The sequence below is a fragment of the Saccoglossus kowalevskii genome, chromosome 6, assembly GCF_978046115.1.
Source record: "Saccoglossus kowalevskii chromosome 6, keSacKowa6.1, whole genome shotgun sequence".
NCBI lineage: Eukaryota > Metazoa > Hemichordata > Enteropneusta > Harrimaniidae > Saccoglossus > Saccoglossus kowalevskii.
In genome coordinates this window covers 33,085,147-33,111,111 of record NC_140646.1, presented here as the reverse complement: position 1 = coordinate 33,111,111, position 25,965 = coordinate 33,085,147, and the positions used below count along the sequence as shown (strand labels likewise).

Sequence of the window (25,965 nt, the reverse complement as noted above, 5' to 3'; positions counted from 1 at the left end):
TTTTATCTGCTACATCATTTGATTTGTGTACACTGTTTACACTTACAAAACTGTCACACGAATACCTACATGTAACACACCACTAACCCTAACTTATGTATTGTACCGTACATAGAATCATACTAATTCACATACCATGCCACATAACATTACCTCACATACCATGCCACATAACATTACCTCACATACCATGCCACATAACATTACCTCACATACTATGCCACATAACATTATCTCACATACCATGCCACATAACATTATCTCACATACCATGCCACATAACATTACCTCACATACTATGCCACATAACATTACCTCACATACCATGCCACATAACATTACCTCACATACTATGCCACATAACATTATCTCACATACCATGCCACATAACATTATCTCACATATCATGCCATATTACATTATCTCACATACCATGCCACATAACAGTATCTCACATACTATGCCACATAACATTCCCTCACATACCATGCCACATAACATTCCCTCACATACCATGCCACATAACATTCCCTCACATACCATGCCACATAACATTATCTCACATACCATGCCACATAGCATTATCTCACATACCATGCCACATAACATTATCTCACATACCATGCCACATGACAGTATCTCACATACCATGCCACATAACATTATCTCACATACCATGCCATATTACATTATCTCACACACCATGCCATATAACATTATCTCACATACCATGCCACATAACAGTATCTCACATACCATGCCACATAGCATTACCTCACATACCATGCCACATAGCATTACCTCACATACCATGCCACATAGCATTACCTCACATAACATTATCTCACATAACATTATCTCACATACCATACCACATAAAATTACCTCATATACCACAAAACATTACATGACATACCACAAAACATTACATGACTTACCACATGCCATTACATGGCATACCACATAACATTACATGACATAACATTACAAGACATACCAACTAACATTACATGACATAACATTACATGACATACCACTTAACATTACATGACATACCCCATAACATTACATGACATACCACATGCCATTACATGACATACCACATGCCATTACATGACATACCACATGCCATTACATGACATACCACATGCCATTACATGACATACCACATGCCATTACATGACATACCACATAACATTACATGACATACCGCATGCCATTACAGGACATACCACATGCCATTACATGTCATACCACATAACATTACATGACATACCACATAACATTACATGACATACCACATAACATTACATGACATACCACATAACATTACATGACATACCGCATGCCATTACAGGACATACCACATGCCATTACATGACATACCATATAATATTACATGACATACCACATAACATTACATGACACCTTATGTTTCTATTTTGTACTTCATAGACAACTTGGCAAAGTATTGGATACTATTGTTACACTCTTACAGGAGGATGATTCGGTAAGTTTGAAGATTATCGATAGTGTTTGCACCAACATGGTCAATGTTTACTGTCAGTTATTGTATGCATGAAAAAATCCTTATTTTTGTCTTTTGTCTTGTACTAAAATTCAGTTTTTACTCATTTCTACAAAGGTATTGGAATCTCTATCATTGGCTGATTCAAAATTGAAAGCAGACACAGCAACTGTATTAGATGCTGTTGGAAGCAACACGCAGTTGACATACCTCGATATTAGGTAAGGCCAAACTCACTTTTCTCATTTATAAATAGTTAAAGTAACCCACATTTAAACAGTCTGTGGACATGATAGGAAACTTCACTGACCAAGAAAACACTCACAATCATGTAACTTAACATTTCCATAAATGTGTAGCACTTTATATGAATTATATCTGACTCTTGTTGCTGCTACTGCAAATGCTACTGCTGCAACTCCTACTGCAAATGCTGCTGCTGTAACTTCTGCTGCTTCTACTACTATTCCTGCTGCTGCAGCTCCTACTGCAAATGCTACTGTTGCAACTGCTGCTGCTTCTACTACTACTCCTGCTGCTGCAACTCCTACTGCAAATGCTACTGCTGCAACTCCTACTGCAAATGCTACTGCTGCAACTGCTGCTGCTTCTACTCCTATTCCTGTCGCTGCAACTCCTACTGCAAATACTGTTGCAACTGCTGCTGCTTCTACTACTATTCCTGTCGCTGCAACTCCTACTGCAAATGCTACTGTTGCAACTGCTGCTGCTGCTTCTACTACTATTCCTGCTGCTGCAACTCCTACTGCAAATGCCACTGCTGCAATTGCTGCTGCTATTGCTGCTGCTTCTACTACTATTCCTGTCGCTGCAACTCCTACTGCAAATACTGCTGCAACTGCTGCTGCTTCTACTCCTATTCCTGTCGCTGCAACTCCTGCAAATACTACTGTTGCAACTGCTGCTGCTTCTACTACTACTATTCCTGTCGCTGCAACTCCTACTGCAAATACTGTTGCAACTGCTGCTGCTTCTACTACTATTCCTGTCGCTGCAACTCCTACTGCAAATACTGCTGCAACTGCTGCTGCTTCTACTCCTATTCCTGTCACTGCTGCTTCTACTACTATTCCTGTCGCTGCAACTCCTACTGCAAATGCTACTGTTGCAACTGCTGCTGCTTCTACTACTATTCCTGCTGCTGCAACTCCTACTGCAAATGCCACTGCTGCAATTGCTGCTGCTTCTACTCCTATTCCTGTCGCTGCAACTCCTACTGCAAATACTGCTGCAACTGCTGCTGCTTCTACTACTATTCCTGCTGCTGCAACTCCTACTGCAAATACTGTTGCAACTGCTGCTGCTTCTACTACTATTCCTGCTGCTGCAACTCCTACTGCAAGTGCTACTGCTACAACTTCTGCTGCTTTTACTACTATTCATGTTGCTGCAACTCCTACTGCAAATGCTACTGCTGCAACTGCTGATGCTTCTACTACTATTCCTGCTGCTGCAACTCCTACTGCAAATACTGCTGCAACTGCTGCTGCTTCTACTACTATTCCTGCTGCTGCAAATGCTACTGTTGCAACTGCTGCTGCTTCTAATACTATTCCTGCTGCTGCAACTTTTACTGCAAATACTGTTGCAACTGCTGCTGCTTCTACTACTACTCCTGCTGCTGCAACTCCTACTGCAAATGCTACTGCTACAACTTCTGCTGCTTTTACTACTATTCCTGTTGCTGCAACTCCTACTGCAAATGCTACTGCTGTTGGAACTGCTGATGCTTCTACTACTACTCCTGCTGCTACAACTCCTACTGCAAATGCTACTGCTACAACTTCTGCTGCTTTTACTACTATTCCTCTCGCTGCAACTCCTACTGCAAATGCTGCTGCAACTGCTGCTGCTTCTACTACTACTACTGCTGCTGCAACTCCTACTGCAAATGCTACTGCTACAATTTCTGCTGCTTTTACTACTATTCCTGTTGCTGCAACTCCTACTGCAAATGCTACTGCTGCAACTGCTGATGCTTCTACTACTATTCCTGCTGCTGCAGTTGCTACTGTTGTTGCAACTGCTTGTGCTGCAACTTCTACTGCTGCTGCTGCTTTTTTTGCTGTTGTTGTTGTTGTAATCGTTTGACAAACTTTCAAATTTAGGGGTAACCAGATGGGGGATATTGGTGCACGAATGATGGGGAAAGCCTTACAGATCAATACAAAATTGAAGACAATATTGTGGGACAGAAATAATGTGGGTCCCAATGGTCTACAAGATATTGCTAAAGCCCTGGAGAAGTAAGTACCATAGTTTGTGCCAACCATGTGGTGGGTTAATGGGTGTCTGTGACAACCATGTGGTGGGTTAATGGGTGTTTATGACAACCATGTGGTTGGTTAATCGGTGTTTATGACAACCATGTGGTTGGTTAATGGGTGTTTGTGACAACCATGTGGTGGGTTAATGGGTGTTTGTGACAACCATGTGGTTGGTTAATTGGTGTTTATGACAACCATATGGTTGGTTAATCGGTGTTTGTGACAACCATGTGGTTGGTTAATGGGTGTTTGTGACAACCATGTGGTTGGTTAATGGGTGTTTGTGACAACCGTGTGGATTCAGTATGGGTGTTTGTGACAACCATGTGGATTGAGTATGTGTGTTTGTGACAACCATGTGGATTGAGTATGGCTGTTTGTGACATCCATGTGGATTGAGGATGGGTGTTTGTGACAACCATGTGGATTGAGGATGGGTGTTTGTGACAACCATGTTGGTTGAGGATAGGTATTTGTGACAATCATGTGGCTTTAGGATGGGTATTTGTGACAATCATGTGGGTTTAGGATGGCTGTTTGTGACATCCATGTGGATTGAGGATGGGTGTTTGTGACAACCATGTTGGTTGAGGATAGGTATTTGTGACAATCATGTGGCTTTAGGATGGGTATTTGTGACAATCATGTGGGTTTAGGATGGGTATTTGTGACAACCATGTGGATTGGGTATGGGTGTTTGTGACAACCATGTGGATTGGGTATGGGTGTTTGTGACAACCATGTGGATTGAGTATGGCTGTTTGTGACATCCATGTGGATTGAGGATGGGTGTTTGTGACAACCATGTTGGTTGAGGATAGGTATTTGTGACAATCATGTGGCTTTAGGATGGGTATTTGTGACAATCATGTGGGTTTAGGATGGCTGTTTGTGACATCCATGTGGATTGAGGATGGGTGTTTGTGACAACCATGTTGGTTGAGGATAGGTATTTGTGACAATCATGTGGCTTTAGGATGGGTATTTGTGACAATCATGTGGGTTTAGGATAGGTATTTGTGACATCCATGTGGATTGAGGATGGGTGTTTGTGACAATTATGTGGGTTGATGGTTATTTGTGACAACCATTTGGGCTGAAGGGTATTTGTTACACACATGTGGATTGAGTATGGGTGTTTGTGACAACCATGTGAGTTGAGGATGGGTGTTTGTGACATCCATGTGGATTGAGGATGGGTGTTTGTGACAACCATGTGGGTTGAGGATGGGTATTTGTGACAACCATGCAGGTTGAGGTAAAGTATTTGTGACATCCATGTGGGTTGAGGATGGGTGTTTGTGACATCCATGTAGATTAAGGATGGGTGTTTGTGACAACCATGTGAGTTGAGGATGGGTGTTTGTGACATCCATGTGGGTTGAGGATGGGTGTTTGTGACAACCATGTGAGTTGAGGATGGGTGTTTGTGACATTCATGTGGATTGAGGATGGGTGTTTGTGACAACCATGTGGGTTGAGGATCGGTATTTGTGACAACCATGCAGGTTGAGGTAAAGTATTTGTGACAACCATGTGGGTTGATGGGTATTTGTGACAACCATTTGGGCTGAAGATGGGTATTTGTTACCCACATGTGGATTGAGTATGGGTGTTTGTGATGACAACCATGTGAGTTGAGAATGGGTGTTTGTGACATCCATGTGGATTGAGGATGGGTGTTTGTGACATCCATGTGGATTGAGGATGGGTGTTTGTGACAACCATGTGGGTTGAGGATGGGTATTTGTGACAACCATGCAGGTTAAGGTAAAGTATTTGTGACATCCATGTGGGTTGAGGATGGGCTTTTGTGACAACCATATGGGTTGAGGATGTGGATTGAGTATGGATGTTTGTGACATCCATGTGGGTTGAGGATGGTTTTTTGTGACAACCATGTGGGTTGAGGATGGGTATTTGTGACACACATGTGGATTGAGTATGGATGTTTGTGACAACCATGTGGGTTGAGGATGGGTATTTGTGACAACCATGTGGGTTGAGGATGGGTATTTGTGACAACCATGTGGGTTGAGTATGGTTGTTTGTGACAGTGTAGGTTGAGGATCATTTGATTTGTATAATTTGTACAAAATTAACAAAAAAAATCTCTGAAATCGTGTATTCTTTTCTCGTATTTTGGATATCAGTCCTTCATTGATGACAAAACTGTGAAGGACAAGTTCAAGAAAGTACGTATTATTCAGTCATTTCAGATAGATGTCAATGTATATAATATTTGGATTCTCTGTCATTGCTGCATGTACCCAGTCTTTCCTGGTTCAGATGATAGTGAGGGTTGTTGTTGTGAACAATTACTCTGTTTGAACAAAAACACCGTTTGAAGTTTGTTTACATTTAGTACTTCAAATATTTTTTCATTTTGCCATTCTTGCGTTTGTTTTCCAGCAATATTACAGTACAGAGTATGCAAATTCCTATCAGTGATGCCGGAAACGCTTTGAGGGCAAATGCAGAGAAAACCGAAGTAGCCATGTTAAGAATTGAAGAATTGTTAAAGAGAAACAATAGCATGTCAGAGTCTCAGTCACAAGTCACCGATAAAATATACATATTGGGAAAGAGATTTGATGTATCTGCATCCCAGCAGGTAGGTTTGTCATAGATCGAGGGGATCACAATTTGGCACCTTCAACAAAACTAGACTTTCAAACCAATTTTGCTGTTTTTTTTTAATTTTTTTGAATCATCTTTGACCTTTCTAGAAAATTAATATAATTTACGAATCATGTCGTTTCTGACTGATGCTTAAATTATGCAATCCTTCCTTTACTTGTGGGTACCGGTACTTCCTTTTCTGTGGGTTTACAATTGGTCACTTTCATGACCTCTAAAGGTTATACATCCTGGTACTTTCATGAACTCTAAAGGTTATACATCCTGGTAATTTTATGACCTCTAAAGTTCATACATTCTGGTACTTTTATTGGTATATGTAGAAGCACACACAATTACATAAATTACAGACTGAAGTAGTCCTACAGTCCAAATAAGTCATATTTTAATGGATCAGTATGCAACAAATTTGATATGTGGTTTCTATTGGAGATGCACTTTTTAACATTTTTAATATTTTTCATGATATTTTCTCTCAACTTCTGAGGATTGCTGAAATTTATCTCTGGTGATAGAAAATAGATTTACAGCAATCTGTTGTATTCTACATCATTGTCTAGGTGGTTATGAAACTCTCAAAAGGTGTGGAACAAGCAATTGATCATCTTGGAGACACAGAAGATGAAAATATCAAATCAGATATTGCTATTGCACAGAAATATTTGGAGGATGCAGCTCGGTCTAAGCAGGTATTAAAATTGTTTTCATAACAAATCCCAAACTGAATGAATGGTTTAATGGTTTTATCAGTAAAAATGTAATAAATCTTTTTAAATGTCAATCATCAATTACCTGCTTTTAGCTCCGCTGTCGACTTTGTCGAGCGGAGCTTATCATATGAGTGATTGTCCGTCGTCGTCCATGTCAATGTTTTACTTTTTCGACTTCTTCTTGAAAACTACGAGCCTGAATGCTTTGATACTTGGTGTATATGTACCTTGGGTAGACCTCTCTTAGGTTTGTTCATTTCATGTTGATATCTTCAATTCTCTAATTTTGATGAATATTTTTGTCATTTTTGGTAAAAAGTGATATTTTCGACTTCTTGTTAAAAAACGCAAGTGCAATTGCTTTGATACTACATATATAGGTACTACATGTGGACCTCTCTCAGATTTGTTCATTTTGTGATGATATCTTCAATTCTCTAATTTTGGTGAATATTTTTGTAATTTTGGTAAAAAGTGATATTTTCAACTTCTTGTTAAAAACCAATAGTTCAATTGTTTTGATATTACATATATAGATGCTACATGTAGACCATTCTCAGATTTGTTCATTTCATGATGATATTTTCAATTCTCTAATTTTAGTGAATATTTATGTCATTTTTGGTAAAAAGTGATATTTTCGACTTCTTGTTAAAAACAGCAAGTCCGATTGCTTTGATATTACATATATAGGTACTACATGTGGACCTCTCTCAGATTTATTCATTTTGTGTGATATCTTCAAATCTCTAATTTTGGTGAATATTTTTCTTATTTTTAGTAAAAAGTGATATTTTCGACTTCTTGTTAAAAACCAAAAGTTCAATTGCTTTGATATTACGTATATAGATACTACATGTAGACCCTTCTCAGATTTGTTCATTTCGTGACGATATCTTCAATTCTCTAATTTTGATGAATATTTTTGTCGTTTTTGGTAGAAAGTGATATTTTCGACTTCTTGTTAAAAACTGTTGGTCCGATTGCTTTGATACTATACATATTGTTCATTTTCTAATAATGTCTTCAGTTCTTTAATTGAAATGTGCTTTGCTAACAGCGGAGCTACCTCAGCCGATAGACTGCTTGTTTTTTATCTTCCTTCTCTGCTAGCTGTAACTACTGACATGCTACTGACAACTGATTGTAGTCATTTGCATGACTGAATGGGTTAAAAACTGGTGTTTTCAATAGTTTTCATAGGGCATGTCTATGTATGCTAAAACAGTTCAAAATTCCCTCCATACTAACAAGATGTCTGAAATAAACATTGTGATTCAACAAGAAATCTGGTTGATGATCATGATAATTTAATTAACAGATTTCACTTAAGAGCAAAATTAAATGCAGTATTTAAGATAATTTCTTTTTTGCTAGTTCAGTATTTATTGATTAGGTTTTGGTAAAAATCTATGAATATTAATTACCTAATTTGCATGATACTTAGCTGATTTTTAGCTGTTCTATGACTGTTCCACTGATTTTATCCTCAACAGTTATTGGATAAAATGTACCAGAAAGCCAAGGAAACCAGCAAAGCTGTTATACTGGCTAAAATACAAGAGATGACTGAAATAATCACAAGCACTGTACATGAACAGCTTGAGGTAAGATATGTATCGATGATTCTTATTCGCTCAAATGTATTACTACTTTAGATATAACTTCATTTCCCAGAATGCATTTAAAAGATAAGATACGTATCGATGAATCTTATTCGCTCAAATGTATTACTACTTTAGATATAACTTCATTTCCCAGAATGCATTTAGAAGATAATTTATGTATCGATGATTCCCATTCGCTCAAATGTATTGCTACTTTAGATATAACATCATTTCCCAGAATGCATTTGAAACAATTTCCTAGCAACCTGCTTTCTTGTGGGCATTTTCTTGCAAAGCAATCTTTTATTAAAGAGGAATAACAACATTGTAGGTACTGAGTGTGAAAAGTCATTTTTGACTGCTAACAATCATGGCCATGCCCCTAGTAACCCATCTACAGCTAATATATACTAATATTTTGACCATCATGGCTCAGACTAAGAACATTTTATTTTAGTGACTCTATTCTTGTGGGCATATCCTTAGCAACCATAAATAACTATATACCACAAAAACAGCTTTCCCATTTTAGGTACATGTAGTATGAAACTTTTCAGTCCATAGCAACCATGTATTTTATTAATACCACGTGTCAGAAAATCATCATCTTCTGCTCATTCATAATAGAAATCCGTGAACGAAATGGTGACGTGTGGAGAGACGTTATGCCCAGCTGTTATGCAAGAACATCTGAAAAAAGATATCTTGGAAACAGCCAAACATAAAAGTCAACTTTCAGAAAACTATGTACAAGAATGGATGGAAAAACAAGCTGGATCAGCTATAGCCAACAAAGCAAGGTGATTAAGGCACTATCTTAGTTAAATGCGAAGATATTGCAGTTATTCAACATTTTGAGTGGCATATTATTGCTTATTATTTTCAGTGCAAATATTTTCACATTTTGTAAAATTGTCACTAAATTTTATCATCATTTTGGACCATACAGAGAGTTTCAGATATTGCTTTTAGTTTTTGATCAAGAGATTTTTCAACTTATATCAACATTTAATGCGAGAAAGAGCAGACTGTCAAAAGTTGACAATGTTGCAACAAATCAGAAGTTTTTATATGTGATCTATGTTCTCGCTAGTTTGCATGTTTTTCTCAAAAACCTTACCTTGAGTGTTTTCAGCTTTTCCTATAGAAAAAAGTTTGCAAATTATGTTGTTTTTACTAAAAGTAGATATTCAGTTCTGACAGCTCCACATTTTCAATTTCGAGGGTTCTGGGTGTTCTCTTACCTTGGACAAACATACATGTTTCTCATTACCAATTCTCAATCTCAAAATTGTATATAGTGTATATGTTGGTCAAGGGATTGGTACCACACAATTAGCAAAGTGTGAATGAAACTTTAAACACTTCTACAATGTATGGTTAACACATTGGAGTTCACATAAATTTTACTTCATACATTATGAGCAGCATATAGTGTTGTCAATCTTTTTGATGGATAATGTAATGATTCTGATGTATTGATATTGATTCTGATGTAATGATATTGATTCTGATGTATTGATATTGATTCTGATGTAATGATATTGATTCTGATGTAATGATATTGATTCTGATGTATTGATATTGATTCTGATGTAATGATATTGATTCTGATGTATTGATATTGATTCTGATGTAATGATATTGATTCTGATGTAATGATATTGATTCTGATGTATTGATATTGATTCTGATGTAATGATATTGATTCTGATGTATTGATATTGATTCTGATGTAATGATATTGATTCTGATGTAATGATATTGATTCTGATGTATTGATATTGATTCTGATGTAATGATATTGATTCTGATGTATTGATAATGATTCTGATGTAATGATATTGATTCTGATGAATTTGATAAATATGTTTGTTTACAGTGAATTACATCTGTCAGCAGCAACTGCAATATGCAACAAAATCATTGATGATATACTGGATTCCCTGGCCAAGTCTAGAAGACAACTTGTAAGTGTTAGGGTTTGTATGACAACTCTTGTTATACTTTATACTATTATCAAATATACCATGATTGATGTACCATGGGACATGTATACCTTGTGTACCAGGTAATATACCATAAGAAATATATCATGAGAAATAAATATAGCATGAGAAATATGTCCTGAGAAATAAATATAGCATGAGAAATATACATGTACCATGAAAAATAAATATAGCATGGGAAATATGTCCTGAGAAATATACATGTACCATGAAAAGTAAATATACCATGGGAAATATGTGCTGAGAAATAAATATAGCATGAGAAATATACATGTACCATAAAAAGTAAATATACCATGGGAAATATGTCCTGAGAAATAAATATAGCATGAGAAATATACATGTACCATGAAAAGTAAATATACCATGAGAAATATACCATGAAAAGTAAATATAGCATGAGAAATATACATGTACCATAAAAAGTAAATATACCATGGGAAATATGTCCTGAGAAATAAATATAGCATGAGAAATATACATGTACCATGAAAAGTAAATATACCATGAGAAATATACCATGAAAAGTAAATATAGCATGAGAAATATACATGTACCATGAAAAGTAAATATACCATGGGAAATATGTACTGAGAAATAAATATAGCATGAGAAATATACCATGAGAAGTAAATATACCATGAGAAGTAAATATACCATGAGAAATTTGTCCTGAGAAATAAATATACCATGAGAAACATACCATGAAATGTATACCATTTTTATTGCTATGGTTGAAACCAAACTATTTATTGAAATATGTTAAATACACAGATGTTTTATATTTGATCTCAAAACAGAATATGCATTTGTCAGAAATAAGTCAGCAAGAGAAAATAAAAAGAGATCAAGAGCAGAAAAAGGAAGATGAAGAAAAGGAAGTTGAAGATGAAGAAGAGGAAGTTGACGATGAAGAGAAGGAAGTTGAAGATGAAGAGAAGGAAGACAGTGTTGAGAAGAAAGATGATGAAGAGAATGAAGAAAATGATGTGGTCTCAAGTCCACTTAAAGAACCCGGTATTGAAGTGAGAAACAGTTAATTCTATCTATATACATTTATCTTTGAACTGAGGACATGGTGTTCTTTGAACTGAGGACATGGTGTTCTTTGAACTGAGGACATGGTGTTCTTTGAACTGACGACATGGTGTTCTTTGAACTGACGACATTGTGTTCTTTGAACTGACGACATTGTGTTTTTTGAACTGATGACATGGTGTTCTTTGAACTGATGACATGGTTTTCTTAACTCAATGTTTATCACACTTATTATGTTCAACCTTTTCACTTACTTGCCCAGATTTGTCTAGATTAATTTTCATATATTCTTCAATATTTCTGGAAATGAACCCTAATTTTAGAGCCAACAGACTAAAATTTAGTTGATTTTCAGTTTTTACTCAAAAATTTGCCTATTTTTGTCTAAAAGAAAGTGCTCACTATAAATGGGACTAATTTGTGATGAAAATTAGATCGATTAAGTCCATTGCATAGTCAAGAAGAAGCCCTGAGAGGTGATTGTGGATACATTTTGATGCTCCTCAAATACAACAGTTGTAAATAACCTGCAAATAATATCTACAATCCGGAATATCTTCCTCATGGAAATCTGGGCTGTGGATTTTGTGATTTTTGGGTTTAATATTTTATTCTCTTACCTGATACAGAATGTTATGAGCATCATGAGAAAGAGGTTGAGCCAGAGACCGAAATCTGGGCTGTAGATTTTGTGAACTTTGGGTTTAATATTTTATTCTCTTACCTAATACAGAATGTTATGAGCATCATGAGAAAGAGGTTGAGTCAGAGACCGAAATCAATCATCATAACAGGTATTTATTGCATATATTATGCATGCGTTGTATACATGTATGTCACACATGGGACCAATGTCGAACGAGGCGCAGGAATGCGGCAATTTTTGTCACCATGAATACTGTAACATGCAAACACACAGCTCTCTTTGAATGCAATAAAATCTATCTAAAATGAATGCAAAGTATTGAAGGGAAATGTTCGATTGACTTAGCAGCACTTATTTACTGCAGCCACAACATAAAATACTTGCCATATGCATCTCTGCCACACCCCTAGCCTGTTACATCCCTAACAGTTTTCTAAACAATTTTAGTGACCAATGAAGACTCAATTTGGCATTCCCGCTCACCGGAGTATTTTTTTGGTACAATCTAAACATATTTTGGCCAAATACATCTCCCAACAAAACTTTTTGACTCCCGTGTGCGAAGCACAAAAGGGAGTCTTTGCAGTTACCCTGTCTGTATGTCTGTCTGTATGTATGTATGTATGTATGTCACTTTTTTTGTTCCACCGTTATCTCAAGAACCACTAATCAAATTTTGGTGAAACTTGGTACATAGATGCTCTGGGATAATGCGCAGAGTTGATTAGGTTTTGGTAAAAATCTATGAATATTAATTACCTAATTTGCATGATACTTAGCTGATTTTTAGCTGTTCTATGACTGTTCCACTGATTTTTGGAGAACCACTCATTGGATTTCAATGAAACTTGGCACATGGATGCTCTGAACTAATGCGCAGATTTGATTAGTTTTGGGTAAAAATCTGTTAATATTATTAATTACCTAATTTACATAATGATTAATCAATTTTCGGCTTTTCCACTGATATCTCAAGTACTAATCATAACATTTCAATAAAACTTGGTACATAGGTGTCATATGACACTGCACAGACCTGATAGTTTTTAGGGTAATATCAGTACATATTAATTACCTAATTTGCATAATTAATTAATTTTCAGCTTTTGATATTTCGAGTAGTAATGATCATGTTTCAATGAAACTTGGTACATAGTTACTTGAGGACTGTGCAGAGACCTAATTAGTTTTGGGGTAAATATTTGTGCATATTAATCATCTTATTAGCATAATTAGTTAATTTTCAGCTTTTCACCTGATATCTCAAGTACTAATCATCACATTTCAATGAGACTTGCGACATATATATTCTAGGACTATGCAGAGAGCTGATTAATTTTGGGATAAACAATTGTGCCTATTAATTACCTAATTTGCATAATTAGTTAATTTTTTGCTGTTCTATGGCTGTTGCACTGATGTCTAAAAACCACTCATTGGATTTCAATGAAACTTTTAAAGAGTACCCATCACATTTCAATGAACCTAAGACTATGCACCATATTAGTTTTTGGTAAATATTTATGCTTCTTAATCACCTAATTAACATAATTAATTAATACTGATATCTCAAGTATTGATCATCACATTTGAATAAAACTTGGTCCATAAATGGTCTAGGACAATAGACAGCCTGATTAATTTTGGGTTAAAATCTGTTCATATTAATTCTCTAATTAGCATAATAACTAATATTTTTTTGGTTCTAATCACATTTCAATGAAACTTGGTACATTGTGCAGACCTTATTAGTTTTACACTTAAATCTGGTCATATTAGTTACCTTATTTGCATAATGAGTTTTCAGCTATTCCATCAATATCTCAAGTATAAGTAATTTTGAATTAATTTTTAATGTGTCTCCAAAACTCTCAGCACATGGTTCACAGAGCACAGAGTTCTTTCTAAGCTTTCTTTGATTCTAGTTGATGTCAAAACAAATCAGAAACCCTTTATAAGTGATCTATGTTCTCGCTAGTTTACATGTTTTTCTCAAAAATTTTCCTGTAGAAAATAGATAATGGGTAATGGAACTGATTCCTACCACCCAAGTCTGGTTTTGATCACAACTTGGTCAACTTTCAGTTGTTAAGGAACAGCCCTTATTTTTTTCTAAAATTTAAAATTTTGACATTTATCCTATTCTTACCCACCAGAGTAATTGTTTCTACTATACTCTGGCAACATACACTGACAAGGTCTGTATTTGTGAACTAGGATTTGAATAATATCATGAAAGTAATATAACCAATCAGTGTGTCTGGAAACCTGAGATGGGTATTTTTTTTCATTTAGGCTTGTGAAATTAGAACTTATGCCTAGTTGTCTATGGTTTGCTTCAATATCAAATTTGAAAATGCAATTTCACTAAATGATATTATCAGATAAGGTTGAAGAACTTTGCTGTGTATATTGATGATTAGCATATAGTAAACAGACACCAGTCGGCCATTGGAACGGGAACACAATTTATTCAAATGAACATCTCCATATATAGAATTACACGTCATTGATATGCTAATGTGATGATGTCATATTCAGGTCATACAAGGTTAATACACTACAAACTTTATCTAAAATTTGAGCTTGAATGTCTTTATAAAAATTACGAGGTTTCCTTGGCTTATATTAAAGTAATGACTATTAACCCCTTTCCTCAGACTCAACCAAACTTATCCATGACGTATCCCCCATGGAGACACCTGAAACTACTCCCACTATGCCAGTAAAAGCCTTAATGAGAGTTAAAGACAACTCCAGTTCTGATGATGAGCCAGATATAGGGGAACAAAGAAAAACAACCCCAAATGGAAATGATAACATCAGTCAGGACAGTAGTTTCGGGGCTTCTTCAGGAGATGAACTCGGGCATGGTAAAGAAATATCTGTTACACCCGTTTCGCCTGTCACACCTATCAAGCATGTCTCCCCAGAAGGTAAGTGATCTTTTTTTCCCCACATAGTTAGTTAGTAATTAGTTTGCCCAATAAAGGTTCTCAGTACATTGACTTTAAATTGTAATCCATTTAAACTTGAAGAAACGTACGCAGCTTGTGGTTGTCATGTTTGTGTCGGCCGGACACTGGCTGTTCTGTGTTCATGACTATAACTGCGTAAGACATCAACACGATTTACACAAATATTTATCTTGGTTAAATACTGTTTCAAAAGTCAAATACTGTATCCAGCATGACCCGGTGCTATCATGCCTCTCTCATGAGAACATGCTTTTTGCTATATTCAGGTCACTTTTGAATGTTAACTGTCGTTATTCATGTATGCATGTTTATCTAGTTGCATCTTTGGAGCAATTTCAAAACTTCACGTGGCCAGTTCAGTTTCAAAAATAATAATGGCACGTCACATTATTTTAGTTAATATACCATGAATTAATATTTCAATGATTTTTGATGAAATGTAAAATGTATGAAGAAAAACTTATTTTAACTCTATTTATTTTCACTGGCTCCAGCAAAAATAAATTTCAAGTGAAAATAAACTACATTACATTATTAAAGAAAATTCTTCGTTTTCATTCTCCTTTTTTCCAAAAGTGATCAGACCTCCTTCAGCTTCTCCAATAGAAGACTTCGGTGATTTACCAACACAGCATACACCACTGAACCGTATAACATCAGGTCGACCTCGACCTAACCGAAATATAAAAATTAGGCCAACAAAGCCTATCGTGGCAATTGCAGAAGAGGCAAAAGTAAACAACACTGGGACAGTAACAACAAATGCAATAGTTGAAAATCAGAATCTAGGAGAAGAGAAAAATATCAATGTGACAGAAGGGGTTGAAACTTTCTTCTCCACAAATAATGTCTTGAGTCCAGAGAATGTACGACCAGCGCAAGTAAATACCAATGTTACATCACCTAAAAGGTAAATAATATATAAAACCTGATTATAGATAAAAAATAATGTTTGCCCCCTCAGAGTAATATGTTTATTATAACCTTTTCACCACCAGTTCCTTCTTTTCATCACAAATTCACAAAATAGTCACATTTATAGTCTGCACTTTCCTTCAGAAGATTGGGACAAAAATTGCCAAATTTTGGAGGAAAACTGAAATTTATCCAAATTTTGTCTGTTGGCTCCAAATTTAAAGTTTAATTCAGAAATATCGGAGAATATAAGAAAAAAAGTGCAGAAAAAAATGGGCAATAAAGTCTAGTGGTGAAAAAGTTAAAGGTGATACCCCGTCCCCCTAAATTCCTGAACGACAAAGAATGTTGAGGAATATTTACAGCCCCTAATTTGTCCTGTCATAATGGAATGAAGGGCTGCATACCAAGGTATTGAAGTAAAATGTTTGTTAGTTTCATTGTCGACACATGATTTACATGTAACTATTCTAAACATAGCTATATGTAAATATGACTACTTTTGTAGCTCATTGCTACACAGTATACTCAATACGTGAAAACTCGCGTATCGAAAAAAGAGACACACGCACAAGTTATCAAGTTGTAGGTTAGCGGTGAAGTGCCACTTTTTATTGCGGAACACATGATCAGCTCATGACAACATACATGGCGTGATGTGATTAGCTAATATGGTCATGGTCACGACACGTGATTATGTAATCGTAACTCTATACATAGCAAAGTCAAAGATATAACAAATGATACTGACACACAGTACAGCAAAGTGTGACATTGTTGCTAATATGTCTAAGCATGCAATACCAAATCAATATGGTCAACATTGTCGTTGGAAATTAGGTATAGCAATTATAACCACACCCATAGCAACCAGTCTAATACCTTAGATTTCTTTTTGACCATTCTAGGACATATTTGGAACCTTTTAGTGTCAACTTTCTTGTAGCGACTATGTAAATATACCTTTTACAGTAATTCCAGTTGTAGGTCAAGAAACCCTGTTTTTAGTCTTTGTTCAGACAGTCTGAAAACATGACTTGTTTCTGTTCATGTTCATGTATTCCTTCAGTTGCTATCTAAGCTGAAGGGTATTTATCATACATGTAACACTGATTTCTCTAGCCCGGACAAGAAAAAAATGGCAAAGAAGGATAAAAAAGAGAAGAAAGGAAAGAAAGATAAAAAAGACAAGGATGAAAAAGATAAAAAAGATGAAAAAAAAGATAAAAAAGAGAAGAAAGAGGACAAAGACAAGAAAGAAAAAAGGTGATTATTTTTTAGTTTAGTTTTAGAACAAAACACAGGTGTATGAGGACGCGAGCTGAGTGGTTCCCAAGTGGGTCCCGATTAATGTGAATGCAAGTGCTGCAGCCCCTCTGCAAACATAACAGTTAAAAAATATTCAACACATGCTGAGATCCTGTATCATGAACATAGCTAATAAGGTCATGTGATATTGATTGTGATGCAATAAAAATGTATAGTTTGTTGAAGGTTGGGTTAGAAAATTATATTTGCCTAGATTTGAGTTCTGTCACTCAAATTTGAGATTTACCAACTGCTTAATCTGTGCTGGAGATCCACTTTTAAAGGGCAGTGGTTGTTGCGCTGTGTCCTGTTCAATATGGGACTCATAGCAATGTATACTTATAAATATTATTAACTTTATTTAAGGACAAGCCCATATAAAAAACAAAGAAACTCTAAGAACATAAAAACTGTTTGCGCCAATTACTTCACATAGATGATTTAATAGGTTCTTTTAATAATTAGTGTTCTGTATGATTCGTTGAGAAAAGTCTTGTGTAACTTAACACAAGTCTTGTGTAACTTAACTTGAAAGTCATCAACATGAATACAATGTCGCCAATAATTATTATAACCTACTCGAATTCAATGAAAATCTCCGCTAGTAAAATCTGATCATAGATGTCTACAAGACAAATTTGAGCAATAGCCTTCGAATTAGCAGACGCTCAACATGAAGAGAACATTTACCAAACTGACTACGTACAAACAAATTAGCTTTAGCATAAATCGCACGTAACTGTTTTTTAATGCTTGTATCATGTTACAGAAGTGATGTTACGTGTGATCACTTTAATGCAACTTTGTAAACTGTTCTCTATTTGCTCTTAAGGTAGAGATGCACTTTATTTGTGAATTTCAATCAAAAATAGTTTTTTTCGTTTTTTATATAGATTTTTATCTAAAGAACATTCTGTGAAAATTTGACCAATGAATTCTTATTGGAACACCGTTAAAATTGCTGTTTATTTTCTGGTTAAAAATAAAAAACACTCACACGTGGCAATGTTTATGTCCAATTGCCTAATTTGCATGAGTAACCAAATAACAAGACCTTTGATTGACAATATGCAAATCGAGATTGTACGGGTCATAGTTCATTCAATTCACGCGCATGTGCAATTATTCTCAAATCAGTTCTCGCTCGCTAGCAAACCAAACATTATATTTCCTCAGCGTTTTTTCTTAATTTTTATCATTACATTATGCGTGGTGTGAAAAGAAAGAGAGGTAGAAAGAAGATTCAGATGATTTCTATGTCGGAAGATGCAAAAGCTACACCGAAGGCATCAGCCCACCGAACGAAAAACAAATCGATGTGAGCGTCCAAACATGACTTTCCCTGAAGGCATGAATCCGAGTTTCTGATTGACTGAGAGATTTTATTTTTAAATAATTGTTCTCAAAAAATAAACTGAGCATGTGAAGAATAATTTAACATTGTTTACAGTGATAACTGCTCATAGTCGAAACGAAGCTTACCCATTCACGCTAGTCACAATAAACACCATACTCTTGAATAGGCGTCAATGACTACGGTAAAACTTAGACTCTATTTTAGGCATTAGGAATGATTGAAATGACGCCAAAATACACCTTAAAAGTCCCATTTTATTTTTTTTCTAAATCCCATCCCGAATTTACGGCAGAATCTGGTCCCTCAAATAAAGGACACGTGAGCTTTGATTCTAACCGGATATATTGCACTGGGTCGGGGAGACACAAACTTGTGTGTATCTTTTGTCCAATGGGTACCTGTACTTCGATCATTCGCAAGTTTTGCTCGGTGGTGCGAGACAGCTTTGTTTGCAACCGGACGAACTCCGTTTAATTCAATGAAGCAAACAACTGACAATGCTAAAATAAATTGCAAAGGTACGCTAAAATTAATTGAAAACAACCAAATAATTTCAATGAAAAATAAATCACAGAGAGAGGTAACTTGATACATTACGGTAACAACTCTTTCGACGCGCTGACCGCTTCTCCGCGTCTGATGTTTTGCTTTCCTTGTCATAATACTTACTGATTGATGATTTTGTTTTGATTTTTGAGTTTTTTAGCCTGCAACACGGCCACGACCTTTGCTTTTTCCGTGAAAAATGGGGAAGTTTACGTAAATTTGACGGACATTCCATTTTTTAAACTACCGAAGCACACTGTTTAGCACTCCTGTTTTTTTCATTTGCCGATTTCTATTCAGAAAAATTCGACCGCTCGAAAATGCACCTTAATTTTGCACTCTTAAAACATGTCAGATTTCCAACACTAATTATTTAAGAACGGTCGAAATTTTAAAACTTTTACGTTAGGAGCTGGAGCTCTCTTCTTGCAGGCGACCGTCGCCGGTAGTACAACAGCATGTTTTGTACGTACATCCGTGCGCTGATTGTCTGCGACTGTCTTAGAAAATCCCTGAATAAGGCGTTGCCAAAATCGGAAAAATAAAAAAATGCCTCCTTAAAAAACGAACATAATTCAAATATTTCTTTTAACAAATATGTTGCAGTGGGAAAAATGGGATTGGAAACGATGAACAAAACTTCTGTGCCTCGCGTTTCGATTCTAGGATTACGCGATTATTCATTATTGTGCGTTCGCTTCCTGGAGTTGGTTCTCAATACTACATAAAAATCATCAAGGATAAATAATTTAATATCCCACTTTGTACTCTTCACGGTAAACCATAGGCTCTGAAATACTCGTAGATTTTTTATTGAAAATACATCGAAGAGAAGCCATGTTTTGATCGTGATAAAAGGTCACCTTCCTAGGACCGCCCCCTGTTTAATAATTCATGAGATGACGTCATATTTACTGGGCATTGCCACGTGTTTTTACCGACCCCATCAAAACACTGGTATGAATGACGTGTTTCTGATTTATATATTCAAGAGCAGTTGTTCTGGTCCAACGATTTTACATAAAATGTCTACGTCTATACGTCAACTTTCAATTTCAATAGTCTAGAAAGTATGACAAAGTATGACAAAGCAGTAAATCCCGGTTTAACGCGCAAATATGCAAATTAGCCTTTTTCTCGTCTTCTATTTTTGGTGAATTCTTGGGTTTTAAATTAAAATAGCTGATAGACGCTTTGGCCATTTGCCTCGAAATTTTCACACATTATTGACAAGGTGTTCCCCCTTCAAAATGCGTCCGGACAGTTTATTACGGCGAGTGGAACAAAAATAACAAGTCCGCAATTAACATGGATATATAAATTATGCAAAAATAGAAAAGAGTGAACTTTGAGGTCATGCTGTGCGACTTTGAAAGTCGTTAGAGAGATGAGTGGACGCATTTGAATTAGTAGTATACCAAGGTATCCAGTGATGTAATTTTACCCACAAATGGACTTGAAGTTTTTAAGCTAATTTTTTTTAAACCACTTTTGTCCAAAAAAGCATATTTTTGACCCAAAATCAAAAACGCATTCTGGATATTTAAAATAAAGACAAGTTTTACAAAGTTTGTATAATAAGCTTTCAGAAAATATATAACATGTTGGATATATAATACCATCTTCATTGTCTAATTACTCAATTAAAAAGCAAGCCAAATAAACTGCATCTCTACCTTAAACAGATTTAAATTTGAAATAACTGAATAGATTTTACTGATCGCACTTGGAATATAGCAGGAATAGATCAAAGTCCCTTTTTATGGTCATGTATTTCTATTTAGAAGCAGCTACCCACAAATTGTCTGAGATTTTGTGTGCTTTGCAACTTACAACGACGATCATATATCAACCGATATTGAAGGAAATATTCAGACAACCTTTAGCTCTCATCAAATCTCTTCATCTGTTATTATATAATAGTAAAATCACCTTCTTGATAAGTTCATCATTCAAATTAAAACCATAATGATATTGTTTACCATTTCATTTCAAATGCATATGATTGACAAAAAAATCAACCAATCAAATAGCTATGTTTATTTTATGGATGCAGATCTTCTGTATAGCAGAGTGACCTGTCTCGTATCCGTTATGAAAGTTTACAAGTTTTGTATGTCTTAATATCTACCATATTTGCTCTATTAGAACTGCACATACACCCCAAATTGTATTTAAGTATAAAAGATCTATAAAATATGGCTTATTTTCACCATATAGACACCACTGTCATTTGCATGTTCTACTAATAGAACAAATATGGTACATGCATATTGTTTGTAGCATGGCTTAGAATTGGGTGTGCACTCACTGCGCATTGTTATTGTGAATATATTATAAGTGTATTTTCTTGTTTTTTATCCCTCTTTCTCTCTCGCTCTCCTGCGCTCTCCATTAATTTCATTTTCACCAGAAAGCAATGCAATACGAAATGGAGCAAAAGTTTACTAGCCTGAAAACTCTTTGTTCATTGTAATCTGCACTTGTCTCTGTCCTGTATTTTCTTGCTACTAATTATTAACCAGATAAAAAAAAGCGCATTTGAATAACTACCACACTTACGAATAAATTAGCATAATATAGAATATTACTCGGGAAAAAATTGCTCATACTTTGAGTTCATTTAAGTTGATGACAAAGCACAACTTGTGCAGTTTTTTTAATTCTCGCTTTTTAAAACAGTTTGACGTAATTGTCTTTGTTTCGTCAATTAAGAAAATATATAAATTTTAGAAAATGTGGAATATAAAAGTGAATTTTGTTACTGAACTAGTTTCTATAAGATTGTTTTGTCTGCTATATACAAATATGGTAATAATAATTAAATAATCCGTGCATATACATCATCTGTCGCATCATATGCAGAATCTGTCGCATCATATGCAGAATCTGTCGCTCTCATTGCAGCTGGCACCTAGCTACTACGTATACATATTTTCATATACTTCATTCTATCTGTAAGAATTTCATACAAAGTTTTTTTTTAACCAAATTCATGCAATATTTGACTTTTCATCAAAAAACAATTATAAAAATACCTGTTTACTCTTTTTTTTTTTTCTCCACTCTCGAGATGCAGGTTTTTTTGAAAAACCAAATTTGTTAATTTGTTTTTACCGACTACGTGTTAGGTGTCAGCCTCATCTACATAAGGCTTCTTACAGTGTAACTGCTGTTCTGTGTTGCAGCTTTCTATCAGGGTTTAGGAAACTGCCGAATCCTTTTAGCAGACAACCTAAAACACCCCCAAGAGAAATGTCACCAAGTAGCGAGTCCATAAGGTCAAGATCATCCATCAGCCCAAGCACAGAAGAAAGTCCTCAAAGAAACGAACATACTAAAGTAAAGACTACGTATTCTTCTCCAATACCAGATGATAATCTTTATGAACCTGTTGAACCAGATATATGCAAAGGTAATATATTTGCTCAATCAGGAGTGCATGTAATAAAATATTCACATTTATTAAGTATTTAATAATTAAAATATTACTTTTTTGACCTATAAAACACTTATTCCGGCAAGTGCATGTAATATCGGTCATTATACCTAGATATTCTTATTTGCACCACTTTTTTGCATGCTGTAAACAAAATTTAAAATGTTGCAGTGATTATGTACCCTTAAAACTATGCTTACAAATAATAATGAGATGTTTGCATGAATTATTTTAATGTTGTACAAAATAAAATATGTGGTCAAATTAATCTGATAATTTTACTTTGAGTAAAATTTTATTAGCGAGGAAGGATGTAATAATCTGATTAGGAAAGCTGCTATCTCCCTATCAGTCTCACTTGCAACATTGTAATATTCCTGGGAACATTGTCAGCAGTCAATGTTCATAGGAATGTTACAATGTTGCAAAGAACATAGTGGTTTTTATTATATCAGCTCTTGCTGTTATATCTGATCTGATTTCTCCGCTCATTTCTCTGATTAAATTATCATAGTCTAATCTTGTCAAGATAAAATAAACATTTACTCATTTTAGGGGGGAAAAGCTGCATGCAATTCTACACAAGTCGTGTATTTTTCAGAATGGCAAGTTACATTATGTTAAAACAATTTGAAAGTCATAAATGTGAAGCATTATTTTACACATTTCGTATATTAACTTCTCAGTTAGTTTTAGACCAGTGTAGAACTTCTTTGAAAATACATTTTTTGAAATATTAATGCGAGTGAATGATTTAGTCAGTGTTCGTCTCAGGCTGTTTTGCTATTGCCTTTGCCCTTTGCTCATTCATAAAATATATATTTTGCATTTTTAAATAAAAAAATAATCTCACTATAACACTTTACCAAATGAAACTGTTTTCTGTAATGCCATTGGTTGACTTGCGCATGGAAGCATCAGATTTTCCTTTCGTATCGCCATTCATTAATAACAAGGTTGCTGTCGTTATTTTGTAAATCATAACTTGGTTTAAGTAAATATAAGATGCCTAACATTTCCATGATTGACAGTAAAAGCTGCTAAGTTACATATAAACAATGTATATCACATGCAATGTTTACATAACATGAGACTTATATCGAACACAATGCGGTTCTACGACTGTAGAATTTTAATTCATCTGGGATAATTTTCAGAGAAACCAGTTGAGAAGAAAAAACCTTCGCTTGAACAGGAAACGATACAAAACGATCATCCTCCACGAGATCATGAGGGAGAAAAAGAAGATGGAAAAAAAGACCAACAAGAAGACGAACCAGTTTTGATTACAGCAAAAAAAACTGTCGGTGCAGTAGCCATGCCTGGTATGGGTGCTGTGCTAGATAGTGGAATTTTGGCTGAAATGAAACAAAAGCAAAAGTTGTCAGAGAATAGTAAGGTAAGCATGATATTAATCTAAACTGCTAAATTTTACAAGAGACAGATTTTTACAAATTTCATGAAATTATGCAAATAATGAAATATTGCGGCATTTTCCGGGATACAATGAGTCAGAGTGACTTTTGCATAATTCTGTCTTTGCAATAACTAGCAGTAACAATTTAAAGCGGGGGAGTCATCACCTGCGCATGCGTCAGATGGCCATGGCGTGTCATTGTTTAGAAACAAGCGTCTACCCATGAGCCTTTGTGTTTTTAGTGCGTGTTGTTATCGTCGCCTGGGACTCAATTCCCACGCATGCGCAGGTGACTACCCTCTCGCTTTAAATATTTATAATATATACAATGCCAGTACTGAGCTATAATGAGATGGAGTATAAAGTTCATGGCTGGCATATTAGTCTCATATCAGGCATGTTGTCAACTGAGGTCATGATTGAGTACATTCTGTTCAAACTTTATATACATGTGTGGAAGACTGGTATCTTATTGGATAATAACAATTGTTAGTTCTTTGTGTTGATCCTGTCCACAGTTGTCCTCTTTATAAAGAGTTGCAGCTTTCTGCCTTTTAATCTTGTCCACATCATCGAACATGAAGGTCAAGGGAGAAGAGGGGAGGAGGGGAAAATGTCTTTCCTTCTTGTTGTTATTGTTGTTTTTGATTCGGTCCTAAAACTTTTTCTTGTTAAAATATCTCTAAAAAAAATGAGGTAATGTATCAATGCCTGTCCATCTGTCCATCAATCCGTCTGTATGTATGTGTGTCTATATCAAATCTTGCTTGATATATCAAGAACCACTGGCTTTATTGAAATGAAACATACTATATCATATCGCTACTATATAATGAACCCAGACCTGTTTCGATATTAGTACAAATCTGTGCATGATAATTAGGTAATTAATCAGGATTACCGTAGAATGTTCACTGTGTAACTTTACATTAGTTTGCACAAATGCATTGAAACTTTTTTCATGATTGCTGTTTGTGAAGATCAATATCTACTAACAGCCTCTAATTAATATGTACATGTAGATATTAATTAGCTAATTAGCTCACCAATTAACTGTTTTCAGCTGGTTTATTCTATCAATAGTTTGCTCCAGTATAGTTGATTGTATGATAATCTGTTCAGTTAATTGCTAATTTACATGCTAATTAACTTATTTTATCATGTTTTGTTTGTATCATAACATTTTGCACTAGTCGATTAAAACTATTAGTTTTAAAAGCACATGCATAACAAATTATAATAATAAGTATGCATTTATATAGCGCCATATATCCAAAATTAAATGTTCATAGCGCTTAACAATATGAAAAAGATAAAGTTATAAACAAACAAAATAAAACTGAGTATCAAAAGTCTGTCTAAAAAGACGAGTTTTAAGTTTCTTCTTAAAAATGTCAATATTGTCTGAGAGTTTGATATGTAGGGGTAGTTCATTCCATAAGCCAGGAGCAGCATTGCAGACGGCTCAATGAACGAAAGATTTGGTATTAGTTTTTGGAACGTTCAGAAGAAGTTTATTTGTGGAGCATACACTGTGGG

The 25,965-nt window shown here is 35.2% G+C and overlaps 1 protein-coding gene across 2 annotated transcripts in view; it reads left to right on the top strand.

The window, feature by feature from the left end:
- Positions 1-25,965, top strand: part of LOC102804835 (uncharacterized) — a 74,187-nt gene that overhangs the window by 25,618 nt on the left and 22,604 nt on the right. For both annotated transcript variants that reach the window (XM_085500402.1, XM_085500401.1), the window contains exons 16-30: positions 1,456-1,510; positions 1,646-1,749; positions 3,658-3,795; positions 6,229-6,430; positions 7,017-7,145; positions 8,663-8,773; positions 9,401-9,573; positions 10,656-10,743; positions 11,583-11,807; positions 12,554-12,614; positions 15,127-15,402; positions 16,021-16,354; positions 17,482-17,625; positions 22,759-22,985; positions 24,167-24,408. In XM_085500402.1, coding sequence (XP_085356528.1) covers positions 1,456-1,510; positions 1,646-1,749; positions 3,658-3,795; positions 6,229-6,430; positions 7,017-7,145; positions 8,663-8,773; positions 9,401-9,573; positions 10,656-10,743; positions 11,583-11,807; positions 12,554-12,614; positions 15,127-15,402; positions 16,021-16,354; positions 17,482-17,625; positions 22,759-22,985; positions 24,167-24,408 — 2,509 coding nt within the window. The remainder of the gene's footprint in view (positions 1-1,455; positions 1,511-1,645; positions 1,750-3,657; positions 3,796-6,228; positions 6,431-7,016; positions 7,146-8,662; positions 8,774-9,400; positions 9,574-10,655; positions 10,744-11,582; positions 11,808-12,553; positions 12,615-15,126; positions 15,403-16,020; positions 16,355-17,481; positions 17,626-22,758; positions 22,986-24,166; positions 24,409-25,965) is intronic.